This window comes from Aquarana catesbeiana, linkage group LG03 (genome assembly GCF_042186555.1).
Source record: "Aquarana catesbeiana isolate 2022-GZ linkage group LG03, ASM4218655v1, whole genome shotgun sequence".
Lineage (NCBI taxonomy): Eukaryota > Metazoa > Chordata > Amphibia > Anura > Ranidae > Aquarana > Aquarana catesbeiana.
In genome coordinates this window covers 503,517,213-503,539,068 of record NC_133326.1, presented here as the reverse complement: position 1 = coordinate 503,539,068, position 21,856 = coordinate 503,517,213, and the positions used below count along the sequence as shown (strand labels likewise).

General features: G+C 41.6%; 1 protein-coding gene across 1 annotated transcript in view; it reads right to left on the bottom strand.

Annotated features, from left to right (window-relative positions):
- Positions 1 to 21,124, bottom strand: part of CCDC69 (coiled-coil domain containing 69) — an 84,434-nt gene extending 63,310 nt beyond the window's left edge. The window contains exon 1 of the mRNA XM_073621114.1: positions 20,880 to 21,124. Coding sequence (XP_073477215.1) covers positions 20,880 to 20,927 — 48 coding nt within the window. The 5' untranslated portion in view covers positions 20,928 to 21,124. The remainder of the gene's footprint in view (positions 1 to 20,879) is intronic.
- Between the last annotated feature and the right edge of the window lie 732 nt (positions 21,125 to 21,856).

Genomic DNA, 21,856 nt, shown 5'->3' with positions numbered 1-21,856 from the left:
AAACAGCGATCTTTGTGTACTTCCTGTCAGAAAACACTAGCAGGGAACATATTTAACCCTTTGATCGCCCCTGGTGTTAACGCCTTCCCTGCCAGTGTAATTTATACAGTGATCAATGCTTTTTTTAAAGCACTGCATCAGTGTCACTGGTCCCCAAAAAACTTCACTTAAGGTCAGATTTGTCCACCACGATGTCACAGCCCCGCAAAAAATCGCTGATATTACTAGTAAAAACATTTTTTTTAAAAAAGTCCATAAATCACATAGTTTGTAAACGCTATAACTTTTGTGCAAACCAATCAATATATGCTTATTGGGACTCTTTTTACCAAAAATATGTAGAATACATATTGGCCTAAATTTATGAAGAAGGTGCTCAAATACCACCAAAAGAAAGCTCTATTTATGGGCGAAAAAGGGACATAGATTTTATTTGGGTACAGCATCGCACGCCAACGCAATTGTCAGTTAAAATAACGAAGTGCAGTATCACAAAAAATGGCCTGGTCATTAAGGAAGTAAATCCTTCTGGGGGTGAAGTGGTTAAAAAAAACATTAGCAGGAAGGGAAAATTGTTTTTTTTTTTTTTTTTTAAGATAAGAGACACACGCCTTTTGTACTATAAAATACTACCTTGTTAGTTTAAGTTTTTAAATTTAGTTCCACTTTAAAACAGTGTTTACCTCTGTGTTTGTGAAAGCTGGCCTTGTTTATTGATACTTTGTCCCAAAACCAAGAGTTCCATGGACTGTCCTGGCTGTCATGGACTGTCCCTGCAGAATACTATTTGAATACTACTGGAGGTCAGATCTCATTTAGATAATAAAAAAGAACAAAAATATTGTGCAAAGAACGCTGGATAATAAATTCTGTCAACAGGATTGGTCCTGCAGAATGCATGAGAGAATCTTAGGGGCCTTTTGTCGAAGGTATCAGGGAGACATTTGCCTTCAATGGCCAAAAGGAGTGTGCTTATCAGGGCCATCTAGGGGCTATTGCAGCTGTGCACTTGTGATGTAACCTTTTTCACAATACCAAGATTGGCTGTTTGGTTTTTATGGTCACCAAATAGTAACCACATGTTGCCTCATGTAAAAGTAATTTTTCCTTGTCAAAAGAAGTTTATTGAGTATACAATGTTATAAAGATACATAAAGTAAGTTTACAAGGATCTATAAAGTAAGCTCATTGTTTTACAGTAGGGTTTATATAGGTAAATATCATGAAATTTAAAATATTAAACATTGGGTTCATGTAAACCTAAATTAAAGATATATATCATTTCCTTAGTTACTTTTGTAGGTATTTAAATGATTTATACCTACTATACATATTGTTTACAAGTAGAGTGTATATAGGTCAAATAAATTCTGATAATAAGCTTTAATCGTAAGGTGGAGAAAAGGAAAGAGAAAGAAGAAAAAGGGTTGAAAGGTAGAGGTATGGTCCACAAGGTTGTCCCGCTCGTCAGTTTATTATTCTTTTTAGTTCTCTTTGAAGCCTTAGAATGGGTGTCTCTGTAAGTCATTTAATCTGTTACCATGGCAACAGGACAGAGTCATTGAAGTTTGACAGGAACTGTTGTTTTATCCAAGGATGCCAAAGTTTTTCAAATTTTGGAATTTGATTTTGATCGATGGCTACCATCTTAGCATGGGACATTGTATTATTCATTCTGTGAATTGTTTCTGTTAGTACCAATGTAGGAGATTTCCATGCCTTGGCCACTGTTTTTTTTGCAGCCGTTATTAGTTGGATCATAAGTTTGAATTGAGAGAGTGTTAACCATTCCGGTTTTAGATTAAGTAAAGTTAAATATGGATCTGGTTGTATTATTTTTTTAAATATTTTAGATGCAATCACAAAGACTTCCTTCCAGAAGGTTTGGATTACTGGGCACGTCCACCATATGTGTAAATATGTGCCTATTTCTGGGCATCCTCGAAAACAAAGAGCTGAGGTATTAGGTGAATATTTTGCCACTCTAGCGGGTACAAGGTACCAGCGAGTTAGGACTTTATAATTTGTTTCCAGTGCTAAGATGTTGGGTGAAGATGACTTAGATGTGAGCCATATGTTAGACCAGTCCGTGTCTTCTAAAGTTCGTCCCAGGTCCTCCTCCCACCTCTGAACGTAAGAGGGTCTATTAAGATTTGCTACTCCATATAATTGATTATAAAGTGATGAAATTGTACCTTTAGCAAATGGATCTTTTGTACAGATTGATTCAAAAATGGATAATTGGGATAATGGTGTATCCCCCTTTAGGAATGGTGTATAGAAATTTTTGATTTGGAGATATCTAAATATCTCAGAGTTTGGTAGATCATATTTTTCTCTAAGCGATGGGAATGAAAGGAATGATTTAGATGCTATGAAGTCATTTAGTGTCTGAATGCCTGATGTTGTCCAAGCTTTAAAAGAATTTGGGTAGATCCATGCCGGATAAAAGGCCGGATTTCTGATAAAAGAAAGGAGAGGATTGTGTGGAGATTGTAACTGATATTTGGTTTTTAGTTTATCCCAGAGAGATAAGAAGTGTTTAGTTATGGGATTATGAATTTTAAAGCGGTCTTTAGGATCAAGCCATAATAAATTTGATATTAATAGAGGGTCATTTTCTGAAGCCTCTATAAATACCCATAATGGGATTTCCTGTTTTGCATGGTATTTGGACAGACTGGCCAAATGTGCTGCTCTGTAGTAGTTAGTAAAATTAGGGTATCCCAGGCCTCCTTTATTTTTGGGAAGATGTAGTGTGTGTATAGGTATACGTGGTTTAGAAGAGCCCCATATAAACGAAGTTGCTCTTTTTTGTACTATTCTCAAAAAATAGGAAGGAATTGGAATAGGGAGGACTCTGAATAGATAAAGCAATTTGGGTAGAATAGTCATTTTGATTGCATTAATCTTCCCTATCCAGGATAAAGGAAGTTGCGACCATTGTTTTATTAGATTTGTGATCTGTCTTAATACAGGAGGATAATTGGTTGAGAATAAGTCAGAATGAGATGCTGTTAAATAAATTCCAAGATATGGGATTGATTTTTCTGCCCATGTGAATGGGAGTGCAGCCCTAGCCGGGATCAATTCCATGTTTGTGAGTGAAATATTAAGCACTAGGCATTTCTTAGGATTAATCATAAGGCCGGATAGGGCTGCAAATCCATCAAGAGCTGGTATTAAGTTAGGACCAGAGACCTGTGGTGATGATAGAAAAAGTAATATATCGTCTGCAAATATACATAATTTGTGTGTAATACCTCCTACTTCAATGCCAGTTATAGTTTGGTTTGTTCTGATGTATTGGGCCATGGGTTCGAGTATAAGGGCAAATAATAAGGGAGATAATGGGCAACCCTGTCGGGTACCTCTTTCGATATTAAAGGCTTCAGATTTGTATCCAGCATATTTTATATAGGCTTTGGGTTTATTATATAATGCTTTGATCCATGTTAAAAAGTGGGGTCCAAAACCCCATTTTTGTAATGAATATTGCATATATTGCCAGGATACTGTGTCAAATGCCCTCTTAATATCGAGAGATAGAAAACATAAAAGGGATTTTCCGTTTTTTAGCAATATGTGCCAATAACACTGCCCTGCGTATATTATCGCCTGCCTGTCTATTTGGCATGAAGCCTACTTGATCTCTATGTATTAATTTTCCTATAATGCTATTGAGGCGTTTTGCTATTATTTTTGCTAATAATTTAATATCGAGGTTTAACAGAGAGATAGGCCGATAATTCACACAGGAAGTATCATCAGAAAGGGGTTTTGGGATCATACAAACAATTGCCATTAGTGTTTCTTGCCGAAAAGAATGTCCATCTAGAAGTTTGTTAAAAGTTTCAGTGAGAATGGGAGAGAGTATTTCTGAGAATGTTTTATAGTATAAAGCCGAGTAGCCGTCTGGGCCTGGTCTTTTGTTAAGTTTTAGGTCTTTTATGGCGTTAGCAACTTCATCTATAGTTATAGGCTCATCCAAACTGCTTTTTTGATTCTGAGATAACTCAGGTAAGGTTATTTTTGAGAAGAAGGATTCAGCCTCTGTAGGATTAAATTCATTGTTTGTCTTGTATAAAGTTGCGAGATGTGAGTGAAATTTATGGACTATTTTAACTGGATTACAAGTGTAAACGTTTTTTGATAATTACAAACGTATTGGTTTGAAAGATTTGTTAGTTGAATTTAATGCCCGAGCCAAATATGTACCTGGTTTGTTTGTATTCATGTAGAAATTGTGTTTGGAGCGTTTGAGGGATTTATCAACTGGCTCAGTGAGAAATAGATCGTATTCCAATCTAGATTTTTCCAGATGAGATTTTGTACTCTGAGATGGATTATCTTGAAATGATATGTAGGCTGCATTAAAATTGAGTTCTAGTTTTTTTGCTAGATTTTTGCGTTCCCGTTTAAATAGTGCCATTTGTCTTTGTATTGTACCACGCAAGACAGGCTTATGAGCTTCCCACAGTGTTATTGGGGAGATGTCTGTTGTATTATTAATTGATATGTATTCCTTTAAAGCTTGTTCAATGGCCATCTGATGTAGTGGGTGTTTGAGCATTATGTCCGGTAAGTACCACGTTGGGTCATGCGCTTTTGGTATGGCTGAGGCTATAGTAGTGTATACTGCATTATGGTCAGACCACGGAATCGGAATTATATCTGATGCAATAATTTCTGGTATCATTCCTATTGTTAGAAAAATATGATCTATTCTGGTGAAGGTTTGATGAGGGTGCGAGAAATAAGTGAATTTCTTTTTCATTGGGTTACTTTCTCTCCATGAATCTACCAGATTGTATTTGGAAAGAAGTTGAGAAAAAGGTAATCTAGAGGTTATTTTGGATGGTGTAAAAGGTGATTTATCTAGAAATGGGAGGAGGACCTGGTTCGAATCCCCACACATTATCACTGTTCCTATTTTGTGTGTATTAATCACTTGTAATATATGTGAGAGGAATGGTGTAGGTTGTTTGTTAGGAGCGTAGTAGGAAATCACCGTGATTGCTGTATCCATTATATAACCCATGAGTATCAGGTATCTACCTTCTGGGTCTTTAATTTCTGATGATAAGGTGAATGGTGTGGATCGGTGAAATGCAATTAGAGTTCCCCTTTGCTTGGTACAGGCAGAAGCCGTGTAAATTTGTTGATAAAAAGGAGAAATATATTTTGGAGTAGAATCTTTGGTGAAGTGTGTTTCTTGGAGGCATACTATGTGAGCCTTCTTGTTATGGAAAGTACGGAAGGCTTTGGTCCTTTTTTGAGGGACATTTATTCCCTGAACATTCAGGGAAAGTATATTCAGTGGTGCCATGGCAATAGATCAAATAGTTTTGACTTACTTTTTGTTATGCAGAGCTGACTGCGCAGATCAACCTGTGTGGACTGAAGAGATGAATAGATAGAAAAGAAACCAGTGAATTCTGGAGTAAAGAGTAAACAAAAAACATATGAGATTAGATGATACATTGTATAAATTATTTTTTGCAAGTAATCACAATTTACCCGTGAAAGAGAATAAATATCTCTATCAGGGGAATAAGTGCCTTCGTCACACTCCCACATAATATGGTTGGGAGAATGAGGAGGGCTAATGGGGGTACACGGATCTTCCGCTTACAGGAGAGAAGTGCTATGTCAAAAGACATCAAAATGATGATTCATTAATTGGAGTGCAGAATATAGTTTTTGTTGAAATTATTTATTCCAGGGTGGTTGTATATGGTTAGTTTTGCCCTAGGCTAAATAATTCATTTAAAAAGGTACTGTTAATAACTTTGGTATTGATGAAGATGGTTTGAATTATTTTGGGATTTTAACCCTTTTAGAGTAAACAATTACATATTTTATTCATATGTAACTGTTTAGATATGTTAACTCATAAAATTGAGGTTGTATTGCTTCAGATTAGAATAAACAAAAACATAGTTCTAGGAACTAGTTAGGTAATAATATATTTGTTTTAAGAAAAGAAAGAAAAAGCTTCCATTACTTCTGGATTATTGAACATATTTGTCCTAAAAAGTAATAAATCTATTGTTATTACCTGAAAATATATAACTGAACAAGAATTTCCTTATTTCACTTATATATTCTAAGGCTATATGAATCAGAAGTAATAAGAAATATAACTGGAATGTAACATGATCCCACACAGTGTGTGACTATCAGAATGCAGTTACATTCAGTTATAAATATAGGGTTTTTATAGAGAACCATCTCTTAGTATAATAAATGAAGAGATATCAGGAATTAGGATGTCAGTCCATTGAATCTTCTTGGTCCATGGATGATGTGGCATAACGGCCTCTTTTGTGAGAATGATGATTCCCATTTTGTTCTGAAATTTTCTGGGTGCTGCCTGAAGGTGAAAATGATGCCATTCTTCTGCATGTGGGAGTGTTGCTGCTTGTGGGTTCTGTCAGATTTAATTTTAAAAGGGTTTGTTGTAGTTCATCTGCTGATCTGCTTCTGTAAATTTTACCTTGGTAGTTAAATCTGACTGAAAAGGGGAAGCCCCATTAATACATAATGTTGTGGCGTTGCAGTTCCATTAGTTGGGGTTTCATGGATCGTCTTTTAGTAATAGTAAGTTGGGATAGGTCAGCAAAAATTTGATAATTGTGTCCTTGAAAATTAAGTTCCTTTTTTTCTCTTGCAGCAATTAGTATTTGTTCTTTCGTTCTGTAATAATGAAATTTTGTGATTATATCACGTGGGGGGTCCATCTTTCTTTTTGGCTGTGAGGGCTCTGTGTACTCTGTCCAGTTCTAAACGTTCAATAGGGATATCTGGCTTTAGTTCTTGTAATAGAGCAGTAATAGTAGATTGCAGGTCTGTCACAGTTTCAGGTATTCCCCTTATGCGCAAGTTTGAACGTCTGGCTCTATTTTCATAATCTTCGAGCTTAGTTTGAAGTATTAAATTCTCTTTTTTTAATAGTTCCAATTCTGTTATATTTTCTTGGGTTGTAATTTCAATTTCATCCATTTTTATTTCTAAGGCTGCGGTGCGGTTTCCCAGCTCTCTTATTTCTTTGGTTAGGCTGTTTGTTATTTGGTCTGAGGTTTGTTTTAAAGCCTTATGAAGCATCTTTTCAAATTGTAATAATATTACTGGGGATACTGAGGAGGCTTGTGGAGAAGTTTGTGAGAGGATTTGTTCTGTATCTGACTCAAATGGAGAGTCTTGCTGTGACATTTTCTGTCTGTGAGAGCGCCCTGATGCTGTATATTGTGAGGTGACTGGAGCTGCTTCAGCTGCAGTGAGTGCCTGTGAGCTCTTTGTGAGGTGATTTTTATTTCTGCCACGGTTTCCTCCCAGTACCATATTTCCTGCCCAAACTTTCACAGTTTGTTCCCTGGGGCAAAAAGGTTCAAATGGATACCTTTTGAGCCTGCAGGCTCCGCTTTGTCCTTCTCTTCTCTCCTCAGCAGTGTGGAGCTCTAACAATGCATGTCTGCTCCGCTAGGCTCCGCCTCCTGCCCCCCCGTAAAAGTAATTTTTAAACTTTCACAGATAAACATAAAAATGTCTTTACAGTGCATATAACCTGCCACAGCAGCATAAAACATGCACTAATGGAAGAAGCTCCAGACCAAAAGGATAAAAAAAAAAAAAAAAAAAAAAAAAAAAAAGAGTCCAAATTAATTTATACAAAAAAAAAAAAAAAAAAAAAAACACAACATGTTTCAGGGGTCAGAAAGAACTCCCCCTTCATCAGGGATCCAGGTGAAATAAGAACCTTGAAGCCAATTGCTGGATCAGGAGAGTTAGGCTGGCCATACATGGAGCAAATTTATTTTCTGCAACCACAGAGAGTGTTGACAGGGGAAACCCTCCCGCTGAGCCATTGTATTCTCCCGTAAGGGGGGGGGGGGGGGGGGGGGAGTCGCCCCCGCTGGGAGAAGACAGTGATTATATCAGCCGCTAGCGATTTGTGATTAAATCCAGAGTACAACTGACTTACCTCTAAGCACTGGTGGAGATCCCTCAAGTACTGTAGCTAGCATTTCACCTCCGTGATGAATTCTTAGCTCACTTGTGGGAACTGAGCACAAAGTTGCTTTATGAAGTTTAATGCCGCGTACACACGGTCGGACTTTTCGTCTACAAAAGTCCGACAGCCTGTCCGACAGACTTCCGGCGGACTTTCGGCGGACTTGCAGCAGACTTTCTAACGAACGGACTTGCCTACACACGACCACACAAAAGTCCGACGGATTCGTACGTGATGACGTACACCGGACTAAAATAAGGAAGTTCATAGCCAGTAGCCAATAGCTGCCCTAGCATGGGTTTTTGTCCGTCGGACTAGCACACAGACGAGCGGATTTCGGGGTCCGTCGTAGTTACGACGTAAAGATTTGAAGCATGTTTCAAATCTAAAGTCCGTCGGATTTGAGGCTGAAAAAGTCTGCTGAAAGTCCGGAGAAGCCCACACACGATCGGATTACCAGCCAGCTTTAGTCCGTCGGCGTCCGTTGGACTTTTGTAGACGAAAAGTCCGACCGTGTGTACGCGGCATAACAGTTTATTTTAGGACCATAAACACAGGAAGATTTGGATCCTCAGGATACCCAAAAAGTGACCAAAAATGCAGACTTCTGACTCCACTTATATACCTTATGTATAACAATTAGAGCTCAGGCAGATAACAGCCCAGCAATACTACATTTAGGACAGGAACATTACTGCTTAGGGCAAAGAGAACTACTGGAGCCAGGCATGCAGGGGATGTCGAGATCAAAAGACTCTTTATAGTTCAGGAAACATAAAACCATCAATCTTTTCTCCTTGCTGCCTCCAGTACCTTCATTCTAGCAGCTGTAAATAATCACAACACAAGGTACTGAGCTTGTACTAAAGACCTGCTGCAGTATGGGGTCTAAAAACCCACCACATTAGGCTTCCACAGTGTGGACCCCTGCTATAGTCCAACCAGATTTTCACTGCACAGACCTCTGGCCACAGCCATACCAGGCTTCCACAGCCCAGACTCAGTGCAACCAAACTGCCACAGCCCATAATCCCTGCCACAGCCACACCAAACTTCCATATTATAGACATTTACCCCAGCCATACCATACTTCCAGAGTACAGACCCTCTACCACAGCCAAATTAAGCTTCTACAGCACAGACCCCATGCCACAGCCACAAACTTTTACACTGCAGACCATAGGCATGCGCACGGGGTGTGCCTGGGCACACCCTAATCATCCTGTGCCTGTTAGTGTAGCCACATGCTGGCTGTCTCCTGAGATCTGCCCGTTGGGCTTCTGTGAAATGCTGCATCCAAGAGAGTGTGTAGCCCACGCTGCCTGTAAAACAGTATCACATTGAGCAGATAGCGAAGCTTGTAAGAGCCGCTCAGTGTGTGAAACTGTCAGGTAATGTAAAGGTTCAGTCCCAAAGGTGGGTGGGACTAAACAGCTATCAAACAATGGAATAGGGGCTGGGCGGGCCATTAGGTGTATGTGGCTCCGTCCCCTTTCTTAAGCAGCCCAATCATTGGCTGGTATTTGATAGCTGCTCGGTCCCGCCCATGCCCAACATCGCGGCTGAGTTTTGACAGTTACATTACCAGACAGTTTCACACACTGAGCGGCTCTTACATGCCTCACTATCTGCTCAATCCGAAACTCCCCCTCTACCCTGTCAGTGGCATCTATCAGTGATGGCTATGAGTGCCCATTAGCGCTGCCTATCAGTGCCGCCCAATGCAACCTATCAGCTTGTGTCCATCAGTGCTGCCTATAAAATGCCAATCAGTGCTGCCCATCAATGCTGACCAGTGCCGCCTACCAGTGCTGCCAACCTCTGTCAACCAGTGCCCATCAATTCTACCAATTAGTGCCACCAAGCAGTGCTGCCAATCAGTGCTTTCTATAATGCCAACTAGTGCCACCAAGCAGTGCCCATCAGTGCCGACAACCAGTGCTTTCTATTAATGCCAACTAGTGCCACCAAGCAGTGCCCATCAGTGCCGCCAACCAGTGCCCATCAGTGCCGCCAACCAGTGCTTTCTATTAATGCCAACTAGTGCCACCAAGCAGTGGCCATCATTGCTGCCCATAGTACTGCCAACCCGTGCACTGAGTGCAAGAGTGAGGAGATGAACTCAGCAGCCAGGCACATTGGCACATTGTCCATGGGGGGGTGGCCTGGTGGGGCACAATTGAAATCTGTTGAGGTTTATTAATTCCATATGCCAGTCTTTAGTATAATAGGTGATCACCACACTACTATTTACAATACACTACTGGAGGCAAAATAAAAAAAAGGTGTCAGTAAAAATCTTGCTGCTAAGCACTGTTGTGTTCCCAGACCACGAAAAAAAAAAAAAAAAAGAAAAAAAGTGCAGCGCTAACTTACTGATCAATAACTTAATAATGGTGAAATGCTCTAATGTATGGAAATCTCAATAAATAGACTTCAATATTAGCACCGGTCTCTGTGATATGTAACGTCACATATAATACACATCAAACTGATAACAAGACATTAAGAAAATGAAACTTAGCAGGGATGGTGGAAACCCCTCCTACAGATACTTGCCATACAGATTAACTTCAAGTGCAATAAATCCAGTGATGTGTGATTTCACATGTAATACACATCAAAATGAGAATAAGACATACATTTTTTTTTTAAATATAGCAGGGATGGTGGAAACCCCTCTACAGATAATTGCAATACAATTTAACTTCAAGTGCAACACCTTTTTAGGTGAGAGGTTCACACCATTATAGAACTTTGGAATTATTTTTTAGATTGTTACACTTAATTTGATATGTTTTAGTTACTAATTATAATGTGAATTTTTGTACTTAAAAATTTCCCAGCACCCTTGCTAAGTTCATGTCTTTATGGACCTTGCTTTGTGCACTGGTGCGCAGTCGTGTTGGAACAGGAAGGGACCATCCCCAAACTGTTCCCACAAAGTTGGGAGCATGAAATTGTCCAAAATGTCTTGGTATGCTGATGCCTTAAGAGTTCCCTTCACTGGAACTAAGGGGCCAAGCCCAACCCCTGAAAAACAAACCCCCACCATAATCCCCTCCTCCACCAAATGATTTGGACCAGTGCAAAAAGTAAGGTCCATAAAGACATGAATGAGCGAGTTTGGGCTAGAGGAACTTGACTGGCCTGCACAGAGTCCTGACCTCAACCGAAAAGAACATCTTTGGGTAGAATTAAAGCGGGGACTGTGAGCCAGGCCTTCTCGTCCAACATCAGTGCACGACCTCACAAATGCGCTTGTGGAAGAATGGTCAAATATTTCCATAGACACTCCTAAACCTTGTGGACAGCTGAAGCTCTTATAGCTGCAAAGGGTGAGCCAATTCAATATTGAACCCTACGGACTAAGACTGGGATGCCATTAAAGTTCATGTGCCAGTAAAGGCAGGTGTCCCAATACGTTTGGCAATATAGTGTAAATAATATATATAAAAAGCGAGTACACCCCTAAGTGAAAATGTCCAAATTTCTTTAAAATTAAAAGTGTCAATATTTTGTGTGGCCACCACTGCCTTAACCCTCTTGGGCATGAGGTTCTGAGTGGAACCTGTTCTGTTAAATTGCTGTATAGTCTTGTCCACCATACTGCAGCTCAGTTTCAGGGTCTGGGCAATCTTCTTATAGCCTAGGCCATAATTATGTAGAGCAACAATTCTTTTTTTCAGATCCCCAGGGAGTTCTTTGTAATGAGGCGCCATGTTGGACTTCCAGTGACCAATATGAGAGAGTGAGAGCGATAACACCAAATTTAACACACCTGCTCCCCATTCACACCTGAGACCTTGTAATACTAACAAGTCACATGACACCAGGGAGGGGAAAGGGCTAATTGGGCCCAATTTGGACATTTTCACTTAGGGGTGTACTCGCTTTTGATGCCAGCGGTTTAGACATTAATGGCAGAAGCAGCCACTGTTGGGGTATTCTGACAGTTGCTGGTGCTGGCTGTTAGAAAACAATAGTTGTCAGGGGAGATTTGTCCATCTGTGCTGTTTAGTGTGGACGGAGGAATCTTGTAGATTGATTTCGCTCAGACTATGTGTATGGCCAGCTTTAGGCCTGATTCACACCTATGTGTTTTTTAGTGCTTTTTGCATTTTGCAGATTTGCACTACGGAACGTGTTCCATAGGAAACCATGTTAAATGGACCGCAGTGCAAATCTGCAAAATGCAAAAAGCACTAAAAAACGCATAGGTGTGAATCAGGCCTTACTCTTGGATTACTAGCCAATTGCAGTTCTGAACTCCACCAAGGACAATGCCTGCCCTAGCACATGATACATTATGGAAGATAAATATAAATCTCCCAGCACCTTCGCTTGCTCCTCACTGGGAATGACAGAGTGTGTGGGTGTGCTAGCAGAGGAGTAAGCATCATCTTAGCAGTGTGTATATATATGTGTCAGAATGTGAGGGAGCAGCGCAGGTCAGTGCTGCTATGACTGAAGCGCTTAAAACAGCCAATGCACATTCCTGCATATCAACACGACTGAGAAGGGAGATACAATGAGCAAAGCGACTAGAAGGCCAAGAGCCAGCTGTTGGAAAGAGTAAAATAGCAATTTTAAGGTGCCACATTATAAGGCTTATTTAAACACAGTGCAAAGACATGCTGTAAACCACAACACCCAATCAGAAATGAGCTTTTAGTGTAGACAGACTAATCATAGCTAGTCTATCATCACTTGGTCTTGGTTCCTTCATTCCAGCGCTCTTTGCACAACGCAATGAAAAGGGTCTTTCACTTTCAACAACTGGAAAATTCTTCCACATTTGTGGTGAGGGTGAAATATTGCAAAGATTATTTAACTTAAAAAGTGTCACTAAACCCACATCATAAAAACAATCAATAAATGGTGTATTACATGCTGTTCATACTCAGTCACTATAAGATTTGTTTTCTGTGTAGCGCTGGTAGATTTTAATCTACCGCTGATAGGTAAATCTTGTGGGTTACTTGTTAGATGAAGTTAGATTTGCCTCTGTTCCAGCTTGGCTGAGTTGCGTGTAGTTCCACACTGCGCCGGTGGGCGTCGTTGTCACCATTGGCTGGTGTTGGAAAGGCAACGTGTTGAAGCGTATGAGTGCTCCTCTGTCCCGGAGACAACTCGGTGGAGGTGGTCCTCCGAGTTGCATTCTGGGAGAGGGTATTTATGGGTCAGACGCCATGTTTTAGGGTTCGTTTTCAGCCACCTCCTGGCCGATAGGTATGCGTTAAGAGTACCACCTCGTGGTCCTCCCTTCTGGAGGCGCACATCGCTGCTGCAAGTGGGTGGGCCCAGAAGCCTGTCTGAGGCCTACCACAGCACCAGAGGAACAGTCCTGAGCTGTCTATCCTGAGTGAAGAAGCTGGACAACTGAGGAGATCCCAGGGGAGGACCCGTCATGGAAGGATCATGCAGAGTGCTGGTCTGGAGGGGCCTGGTGACTCGGTTGGAGGACGTATCCTGAAGTAATCTCACTGCATAGTACTGCCGGGTTGGCTTAAAGGTTCAAGTGCTGCGTCTGACGTTCATCATAAACCATTACATCCTGTGGCAGAGGATCGTACGGGTTTTGCTCTAAACAAGTCTGTGGCAGAGACTTTTGTTCGTGCTGCGTACTGGCTGCTAGGCAAGTGAGAGAGGCCTATCCAGGCGGGCAAAGATTGAATCCCACAAGGGGAGTGCATCCAACTACAAGTGTTCAATTCCAAACAATGTTCTAAAGAATACTAAGAAAAGGTATTTGAGCTTCCCTGCAGCTTTCCTTCTGCCTCTTTCCTGCTACTTCCTTTATTACTTGTTCATTAAAGCATTGGAAAACATACTCAAGTGTTTGGTGCCTACATAATCCAGAGGTAAACTCAATGGGACCCTAGACCCGGAGCTGGTGAAACAGAGGTAGCGAGAGTGAAGGTAACAGCCTGCTTTAAACCAGAAGCTCCACCGTGAGTTATTGCTACATCTGTATTCTGCAATAAGCCTTGGTCATTCTGCTGCTCTCTATCGCCACCTTCTGTCCATGCCCCCAATTCAGAGGTATTCTGCAGCTGCGGTGGCAACACTGCACATGCTTAGTTTTCAGTGTGTTTCTATGCAGAGTATTTCCGACCTATCACATCTGAGCAGCCCATGAGACTATAGAATCACACATGTGGGCGCATACACAGTGGTAAATGACAGCTCACTCCCTCCCTCCTCCTCCATGCCCACTAAGCAGCTAAAACACAATGGGGGACAGGATATTACATACCTATGAAACTGAAAGATCTTCAAGTTTGTAACCCTAAAGTGGACCTTTAGTCATTTTTTTTCATCTATTAAATCTTCTACCCTTGCTGTTTTAACTTTGAATAGTAAAACTTTTTTTTTTTCTGCCGGTAAATATTTTATACAGCCCACTTCCTGTTTCTTGTCTGGTCATTAGCCTAGGCTTATGACATCATACAGCTCTCTCTCACTCTTGTGAGAGTTTGCCAGGATGGGGGGGGGGGGGGGGGGGGGGGGAGTCATAAGAGGGCCAATAAAAGCTGCAGAGCTGGAGGTGTGCCTCTATGTGCCTATGTATATGCAGGAAGTGAACAGACAGCAGCTTTAGCTGCCCACAGTTAAAATAGCTGCAGTCAGACTTAGTAGAGGGAGATTTCTGCAGCATATTTGGCAAGTACAGAATCACAGTATATATAAAATAATATGAAAAGTGGTTGGAGGGAAGCATCAGAATGGCAAAGATGTTTTTATTACAAATTATGTGAGCAGACTGCAGTTCCTCTTTAATTTGTGAAGATCCTCACACATTTACTTCCTTTTTCATTCACTTTGCCCCATGAGTATGCACTGTTGTGTCACACATGTCACAGAGCCTTTCTTCTGAACTACAGAGGTGATGGGAGGAGGAGTTTAAGGAGGGGTCAGTACAGGAATCTGCTTATAGGCAGCAAGGTACCATGGGATATGTAGTCCTTAGAAATTGAAAGTAAATAGCAGATGATTGTGGAAGGAGATGGCCAGCAGACAGGCTGAACTCACAACACAAAAGGAGATTTTTCAACTTCTCTTATATTGGATTGTCAAATATAACTATTGTTACTATTGTTTGTATTGTTATTACAATGCTGATGTTGTTATAAAATGAAAGTGTATGCTGTGACCATACATATTCTAAAGTGAAAACGTTTTTTTTTCTAACTTAATGCGTTCGCAGTATTAGGCTTAATGTACACGGGACGTTTCTACAACCTCTCCTGAACGATTTAACTTGACAGATAGCAACCCACGTTTAAAATGTCCGTTTTGCAGTGTTTACATGCCGCGTTTAGCCATGTTTGTGTTTGATTTAGAAGCATTTGAAAAAAAGTTGTTTTTTTTTTTTTTTTTTTAAATAGCCAAAAATGAAAAACACCTGTAAATGAAGCGCGATTAAACGCGAGTTACCGCGTTTAGCGCTTGAAATGCCTCTAAACTCAGCGTCTGAACTCATTTTTTTGCTTTCCAAAAAAGGCCTCCAAACTAAACTGCCTAAAAATGACATTAAACGAACCTGTGTACATGTACACAAGATAACATTGGATGAGTTCAGGGGCAGCTGAAAAAAGCAGCCAACTGCCTCTGAACGTCCGTTTACCAGCAGCAGTGTGCATGAGGCCTAAAACTTAAAAAAAAAAAAAAAAACATCCACTAGCTTCTCCTCTCCCTCCCCAAATACTTACTTGAGTCTGTTAGACCCCTTTCACACTGGGGCGGTTTGCAGGCGGTATTGCGCTAAAAATACCGCCTGCAAACCGCCCCTAAACAGCCTCCGCTGTTTGTTCAGTGTGAAAGCCCGAGGGCTTTCACACTGAAGCGGTGCGCAGGCAGGGCGGTGAAAAAAGTCCTGCAAACCGTTTTTTTTGGAGCGGTGAAGGAGCGGTGTATTCACCGCTCCTAAACCGCTCCTGCCCATTGAAATCAATGGGACAGCGCGGCTATAGCCGCGCTGTACGAGGGATTTTAACCCTTTTTCGGCCGCCAGCGGGGGTTAAAACCGCACCGCTAGCGGCCGAATACAGCTACAAGAACGACGGTACAGCAGCGCTAAAAATAGCGCTGTTGTAACGCCGACGCCCCCACCGCCCCAGTGTGAAAGGGGCCTTAGTGATCCAGTGCTGTGCCCATCTGTACCCCATACACACTATTAGATTTTATGCAGATTTTTTGTCCCAAAATCATGTAGTGCAAGGGCCTGCCTGATTGCATGCAAATTGAAACTCTTAAGGCTTGACCCCATATTATATGGTTTTGGTAATTCTGAAGACAAAAATCTGCAGTGTGTATGGGGCTTTAGGAGGCACTGAAAAAAGACAGCGCTGGCAGGGGGACCCCAGAAGAGGGGGTAAAAGACTGATCTGTGCAATACCATTGCACAGATCAGGGAAGTATAAAATGTTTTTCATTTTAGAAAAAAATAAACAAGACCTCATTATTATTTTATGCACAAACTTCTTTGAAAAAAAAAAATATATATATATTTTTTGGGGGGGGAATTTTTTTCAAAGCATTCATATTTTGGATGTCAAAATGTATTCCAATGCTCTCTGCTTTTTCTGGTTCAGCTAAACGCACCTGACATTTGGGGTCAAGCGACCACCACCCGAGCCTTTTAACCTAGGTCAAGCAGGCTGACCTCTGTCACTTTCAGAACGTAATTATGTCACTCATTCAGCTCACTAAAACAACCTCCTCCCAACTTCTACTAATCAGTAGTACACACAAAAATGAAGCCCAACTACAATCTGTTTTTTAGTTTTAGTCTGAGCAGGGTAAGGATTCTATCTGCTGTTGGGGTTTCTAGCTGTCTGCAGCCTTGTTTGGAAGATTTCTCGTCACTTCCTGGATCTACGGTAGCATTTACCCAAGGACAGGAAGTAGAGGAGGTATGCCCAATAGGAACACATACAGCAATTTAAACCCACCAGTTCCTAGCAACAACCCAAAAATCAAAGTTTTGTGTGGAGTACCATTTCATCTTGAAATTCTGTTGTGCAGTGCTCCCAGACATTTGACAAATTACAATGCATGTACTGTATGGAGCAATACTTCATTTTCACCAGTCATCCTCTGGTTCAAGGACATACCTTTATATCAACCAAGTTAAAAATAGCTTCCAACAACTCCTTAAAGTAAACTGCTCACAAGGGTAATGGGGTGGCTGCCATGGTCAGCCTCCTTCTGAGAATGCTGCTTACCTCATGTTTTTCTCATCAGAGGTGTTCTTTAAAGAAATGGATTTATTTTTTTAATTTATTCCTACTTAGTCCTCCATTGAGTGCTCCCCATCTGTTTTATACTTCTGCTTTGACCCTGATCCAGTGATCATCACACAGACCACTTTGCAGCTTGCTGTCCTGTCAGGACACAGGCTTTTCTGCTCAGGCTGTGGCTGATTTTTAAAGAAAACAAACTGCAAGGACCCATTCACACTATTGCGGGGTTCCCCGCATCCAATTTGCATAGCAGGAGATTGAAGCGGCTCCATAGAGAGCCTGTCACACACATATGTGTTTTATTAAAACGAGGCATGTAAATACCGTTTTAGAGCTATCTTCAGGCTGGTCACGTGACTCGCGGTCGCTCTACCCCTCCGATCCAGGTCTACTGCAGGAGGGGCACAGATCTCCCTCTGACATCAGCTGGGGAGGTCACGTGGCCACTCAGCCCCTCCTGCAGTAGCCCTGGATTGGAGGTGGAGAGCGGTCATGAGTCACGTGATCGGCCTGAAGATAGCTCTAAAAAGGGTATTTACATGCCTCTTTTTAATAAGACACATATACAGTGTGGTATGCCTGGCTATAATAGAGGGGCTGGCAGTGACCATTTATAAGATTTTATCTCTAATAAAAGTGGTGGGGGGCAAAGACAGAGACACAGGTACAGAGCTGACAGGCAGGGAGGAGGGGGTGAGAGGAGAGCTGACCACTGTAGTCAGGGCTCAGCAGCCATGATTATCGTGGTCACCACAGAGAGGTAGACACAGGAAGTGTCAGGATCAGCTAGGTTTTTTACAGTTTAGTGAGGGGCAGATTAGATAGCACAAGCAGTGTGCTGTTTAATCTGCTTTAAGGAACAGGATCTTAATTTTTTTTTTTTTTTAGGTTAACACTTTAAGCGGTCCAATGTGGTACATTATTGCATGTTATGGCATGCAATGCATTAAGGTAGCCCATTCATTTTGAATGGAATGGCAATGCACCACAATGGAAGAAACAAATGTGGATTGTGGCGTGCTGCCAAAAATAAAAAATAAACAGCGCATGCACTATTTTTTGGCAGCGTACCCCAACACACCTTTTGTTCGCTGCATAGCAATGCATGTCCATCATAAGGTGCATTGGGGTGCCAATCAGAATCGCAACAACGCAAGTAATGAGAGTTGCCCCATATTACTGCAACAACATGGTGTGAATGGGTGCTAAAGGATACAGCATTTTTGGTAGACAGCCTGTGTTGCCCTGCATATCACATTGTAGCTCATTGTGTTGTGCAGGTACGTTGAGGTGCCATTTACAACAAATGCCACTGCATTCAACATTCATTGTCATGCACAGGCCTCGGACAAGGTGTGGGCAGGGAAGGGCCCTGGGTGCTATGGTATATTGCAGAGATGGGGGCACCCTGTGCCACTTGCTTCTGTTACAAGGCTGACAGGAGTAGTGATATTGACATCACTGCTAACTCAAAGGAAAGGGGGGGGGGGGGGGGGGTGCAGTTTGGCATCTTGGGTTGCAGCAAGACGATGGTGTGATCCTTAAAGTGCCAAGTCTTCCCAATCCATCTTTAATACCCTGGTCATCTGGATATGCTGCATGGCACTTTGTTGATGTCAGCACAACAGTCGTAGAGCATGGATGAACAGTTGAACGAAACAAAATTTTCTACAATTCCAGTGACACAATCAACACAACTGCTACACAGTAGCATAGTAGAAAATCTAGAACAGGGGTGAATGATAGTTCATTCCATTTTATTAACCTAAAGTTGTTTATCAGGGTTGCAGAATACACTGCCTAATACACAGACAACCAATAGAGGGAGTTTTTACAATTGTGAACACAAAAATCACAAAAATAGTGTAGGAAGGAAGTAAAACAATGCAGTCACATCACATTGTATTTTTAAGTACAAAAATAACTCAAAATGTATACACTATAGTCAGAAAGTAATTACGATTTTGAAAGTGTAATTAGATTTTTAAGGCTCTGCATTAGCAACAGATTGTCCCTAGAAATGATTTTAAGCACTGCTTCACACCTGCGGTGTGCGGTAGGATCACAGCAGTGCCAATGTACTGATGGCAGCACATCACTTTTCCAAACAAACTTTATTGAAATATCACACATTTCATAAATTTTTATTGACCGCAACGCAGTGGATTGCAGTGCACTACACTAAGAAAAAGAGGCACATGCAGTACTTTTTTCAGCGCACACCACTGCAACGTGGTGGTGTGAACCAGCCAGGTAGGAGACAAGGCAGTTTGCCTTGTCTTGAGGTGGGACTCTGCTGGAATAGATACCCAATGCTGTCCTACCACACCTGGTGTAAATGGGTCCTAAAAATCCTCAACTGTGTCTAAGCCCTGGTTCACACCAGTGCGGTTTGACAATTCAAAAATCCCATGACAAGTCACACCCCATTGTTGGCAGTGGAAGTGTTTAAATCACCGTGACTCAAGTCGCAGCGACTTTGAAAAAAGTTCCAGCACGACTTTTTTGTGATTTTATTGTGGCTCGACTTCTGTTAAATTAAGTTGCAAGCCGCAATGAAATCGGAGGTCCAAATTGCACTGATCTGCGGCTTTGAAATGGCGCTGAAGTAGCACGATTTCAAAGCAGCACTGGTGGGAACCGGGGCTTAAAGTCTATCAGAAGACAAGTACAGGTTGGTACTTTAAGGCTGGGTTCACACATATGCAATCCCAGACATCGCATGTGATTTGCACCACATTGTCTGTGCGATGCAAATTCAGCCATATTGTATGGCTGAAATCGCATCACATTCGCATCAAAATGATGCAGGATCCTTTTTTTTTTTTTGATCCGCACTGGAATCGGATCGCATTTTTGTTTAGACCCATGCAATCGCATAGGGCAATGTGAACTGCAGCCAGGAGACACGCGATGCGGGAATCCGCAGTGGATTCACAGGGTTCCCGCATCGCAGCAGCGTGAACCGAGCCTTAAATCCCGATACTCACTTTTTTAGCTTGTAATCTCTAATGAGCAGGACTCTGATTCCTCCTGTATTGAGTTGTATTGTAAATGTACTGTCCGTCTCCATGTTGTAAAGCGCTGCGCAAATGGTTGGCACTATATAAATCCTGAATATAATAATAATAATAATAATAATAATAATAATAATAATAATAATAATAGACATTTCCAGGTATAGTTTGAAAACGCAGAACTACCTAGGAAATCAACTACTATTGACAAGCAAGCATCATTCAGACTACATTTATTGAGCCTGCATTTAACGCAAGGACAGACAGAAACAATTGCTTTACAGGTGCCTTGCATAAAATGCAGTATGTATGTGTTTTAACGCTGAAGATCGCATGCCAATCTAATGCAGTCATACGATTTACAAAAATTTTATTTTTAACCAGTAAAGAAAAAAAATATTTTAAATTCGCAACTCAATGGACAGTAATGCACAGTGCAATGCGTTAAAAATTGCATGTCAACGTGCATATGCATTTCGTGTGCGTTTTTGTGGTCTGAACGAGCCCTAAATGCAAAACTCTGAGAGTTGAAAGGTTCAAATCTGCCCATTACCTCCTATGACTACAACCAGAAGTAACAGTACACTATAATACTCTTACCTTGTTCCTGGATCTGGGGCAGCACATTTTGCTGGCCTTGCAGCCCATGGCTGCACCCCGTTTTAGAGCTTTGCAGCCACCGGTGGAGTATGGGTCACATCTCGCCCCCCTTCTCTCTCCTCTATACTTTGGCTGGCTGCCTGGGTCTCCTACACACACCCCTCTCTCTCACTCTCACATACTAACTAAACCTGCTGCTGCTCACTAAAGTTTAGGCAACAGAAAACTATTGTGGCCGTAAGTATCAGAATAGAAGCACATGCTGGTAGTGGAAAGATGGGAGGGGGCAGCAGACAGCTCATAGGACAAAGTTGAGTGCCCAGCTTGATGAAAGAGGTGGAGGTCATCTGTTCAATCCTATATTCATACTTCAAAGTGTTTTTGTTTTTTTTAACTGATCATACAAACTTTATACTTTCCAGATCATTTTCTTCTGCGTTTACGGGCTCATGTACACAGAGTTTGTATCAGTAAAACTTTTTTTTGCGTGTCTAAATGCAAGTGTATTGTTTTCTATGGGCAAATGCATAAAGACCAGAAAACATGTCCTCAGGGCTGAAACAACTAATCAGCATAATTGATGATAATGAATTATGAAAATAGTTGTCAAATATTTCCATAATCGATTAGTTGGTCAGCTGATTAGTTGGCTTGCATACAGAATGCACTATTTGTTTACATATCAGGAAATACAGTGCCAGACATCCCAAGACTCCCGCGGGTCGCGGGAGTCTCCCGCATTTGGCTGCAGGCTCACGGACACCCGTGCGCCCTTGGTGATCTGGGCCTGTCACTCAGCCACAGACAGAAGACAGAGCAGCCAGAGCAACCGAATGGAGTACGGCCGTGGTGGCCGCTCAGGCTGCTCTGTCTTCTGTCTGTGACTGAGTGACAGGTGGATGTGATGACATCCCCGTCTGTGTGAGGTGGAGGACTGTAACAAAGTCCCGCCTCCTAGATAGACGGAACCAATGATA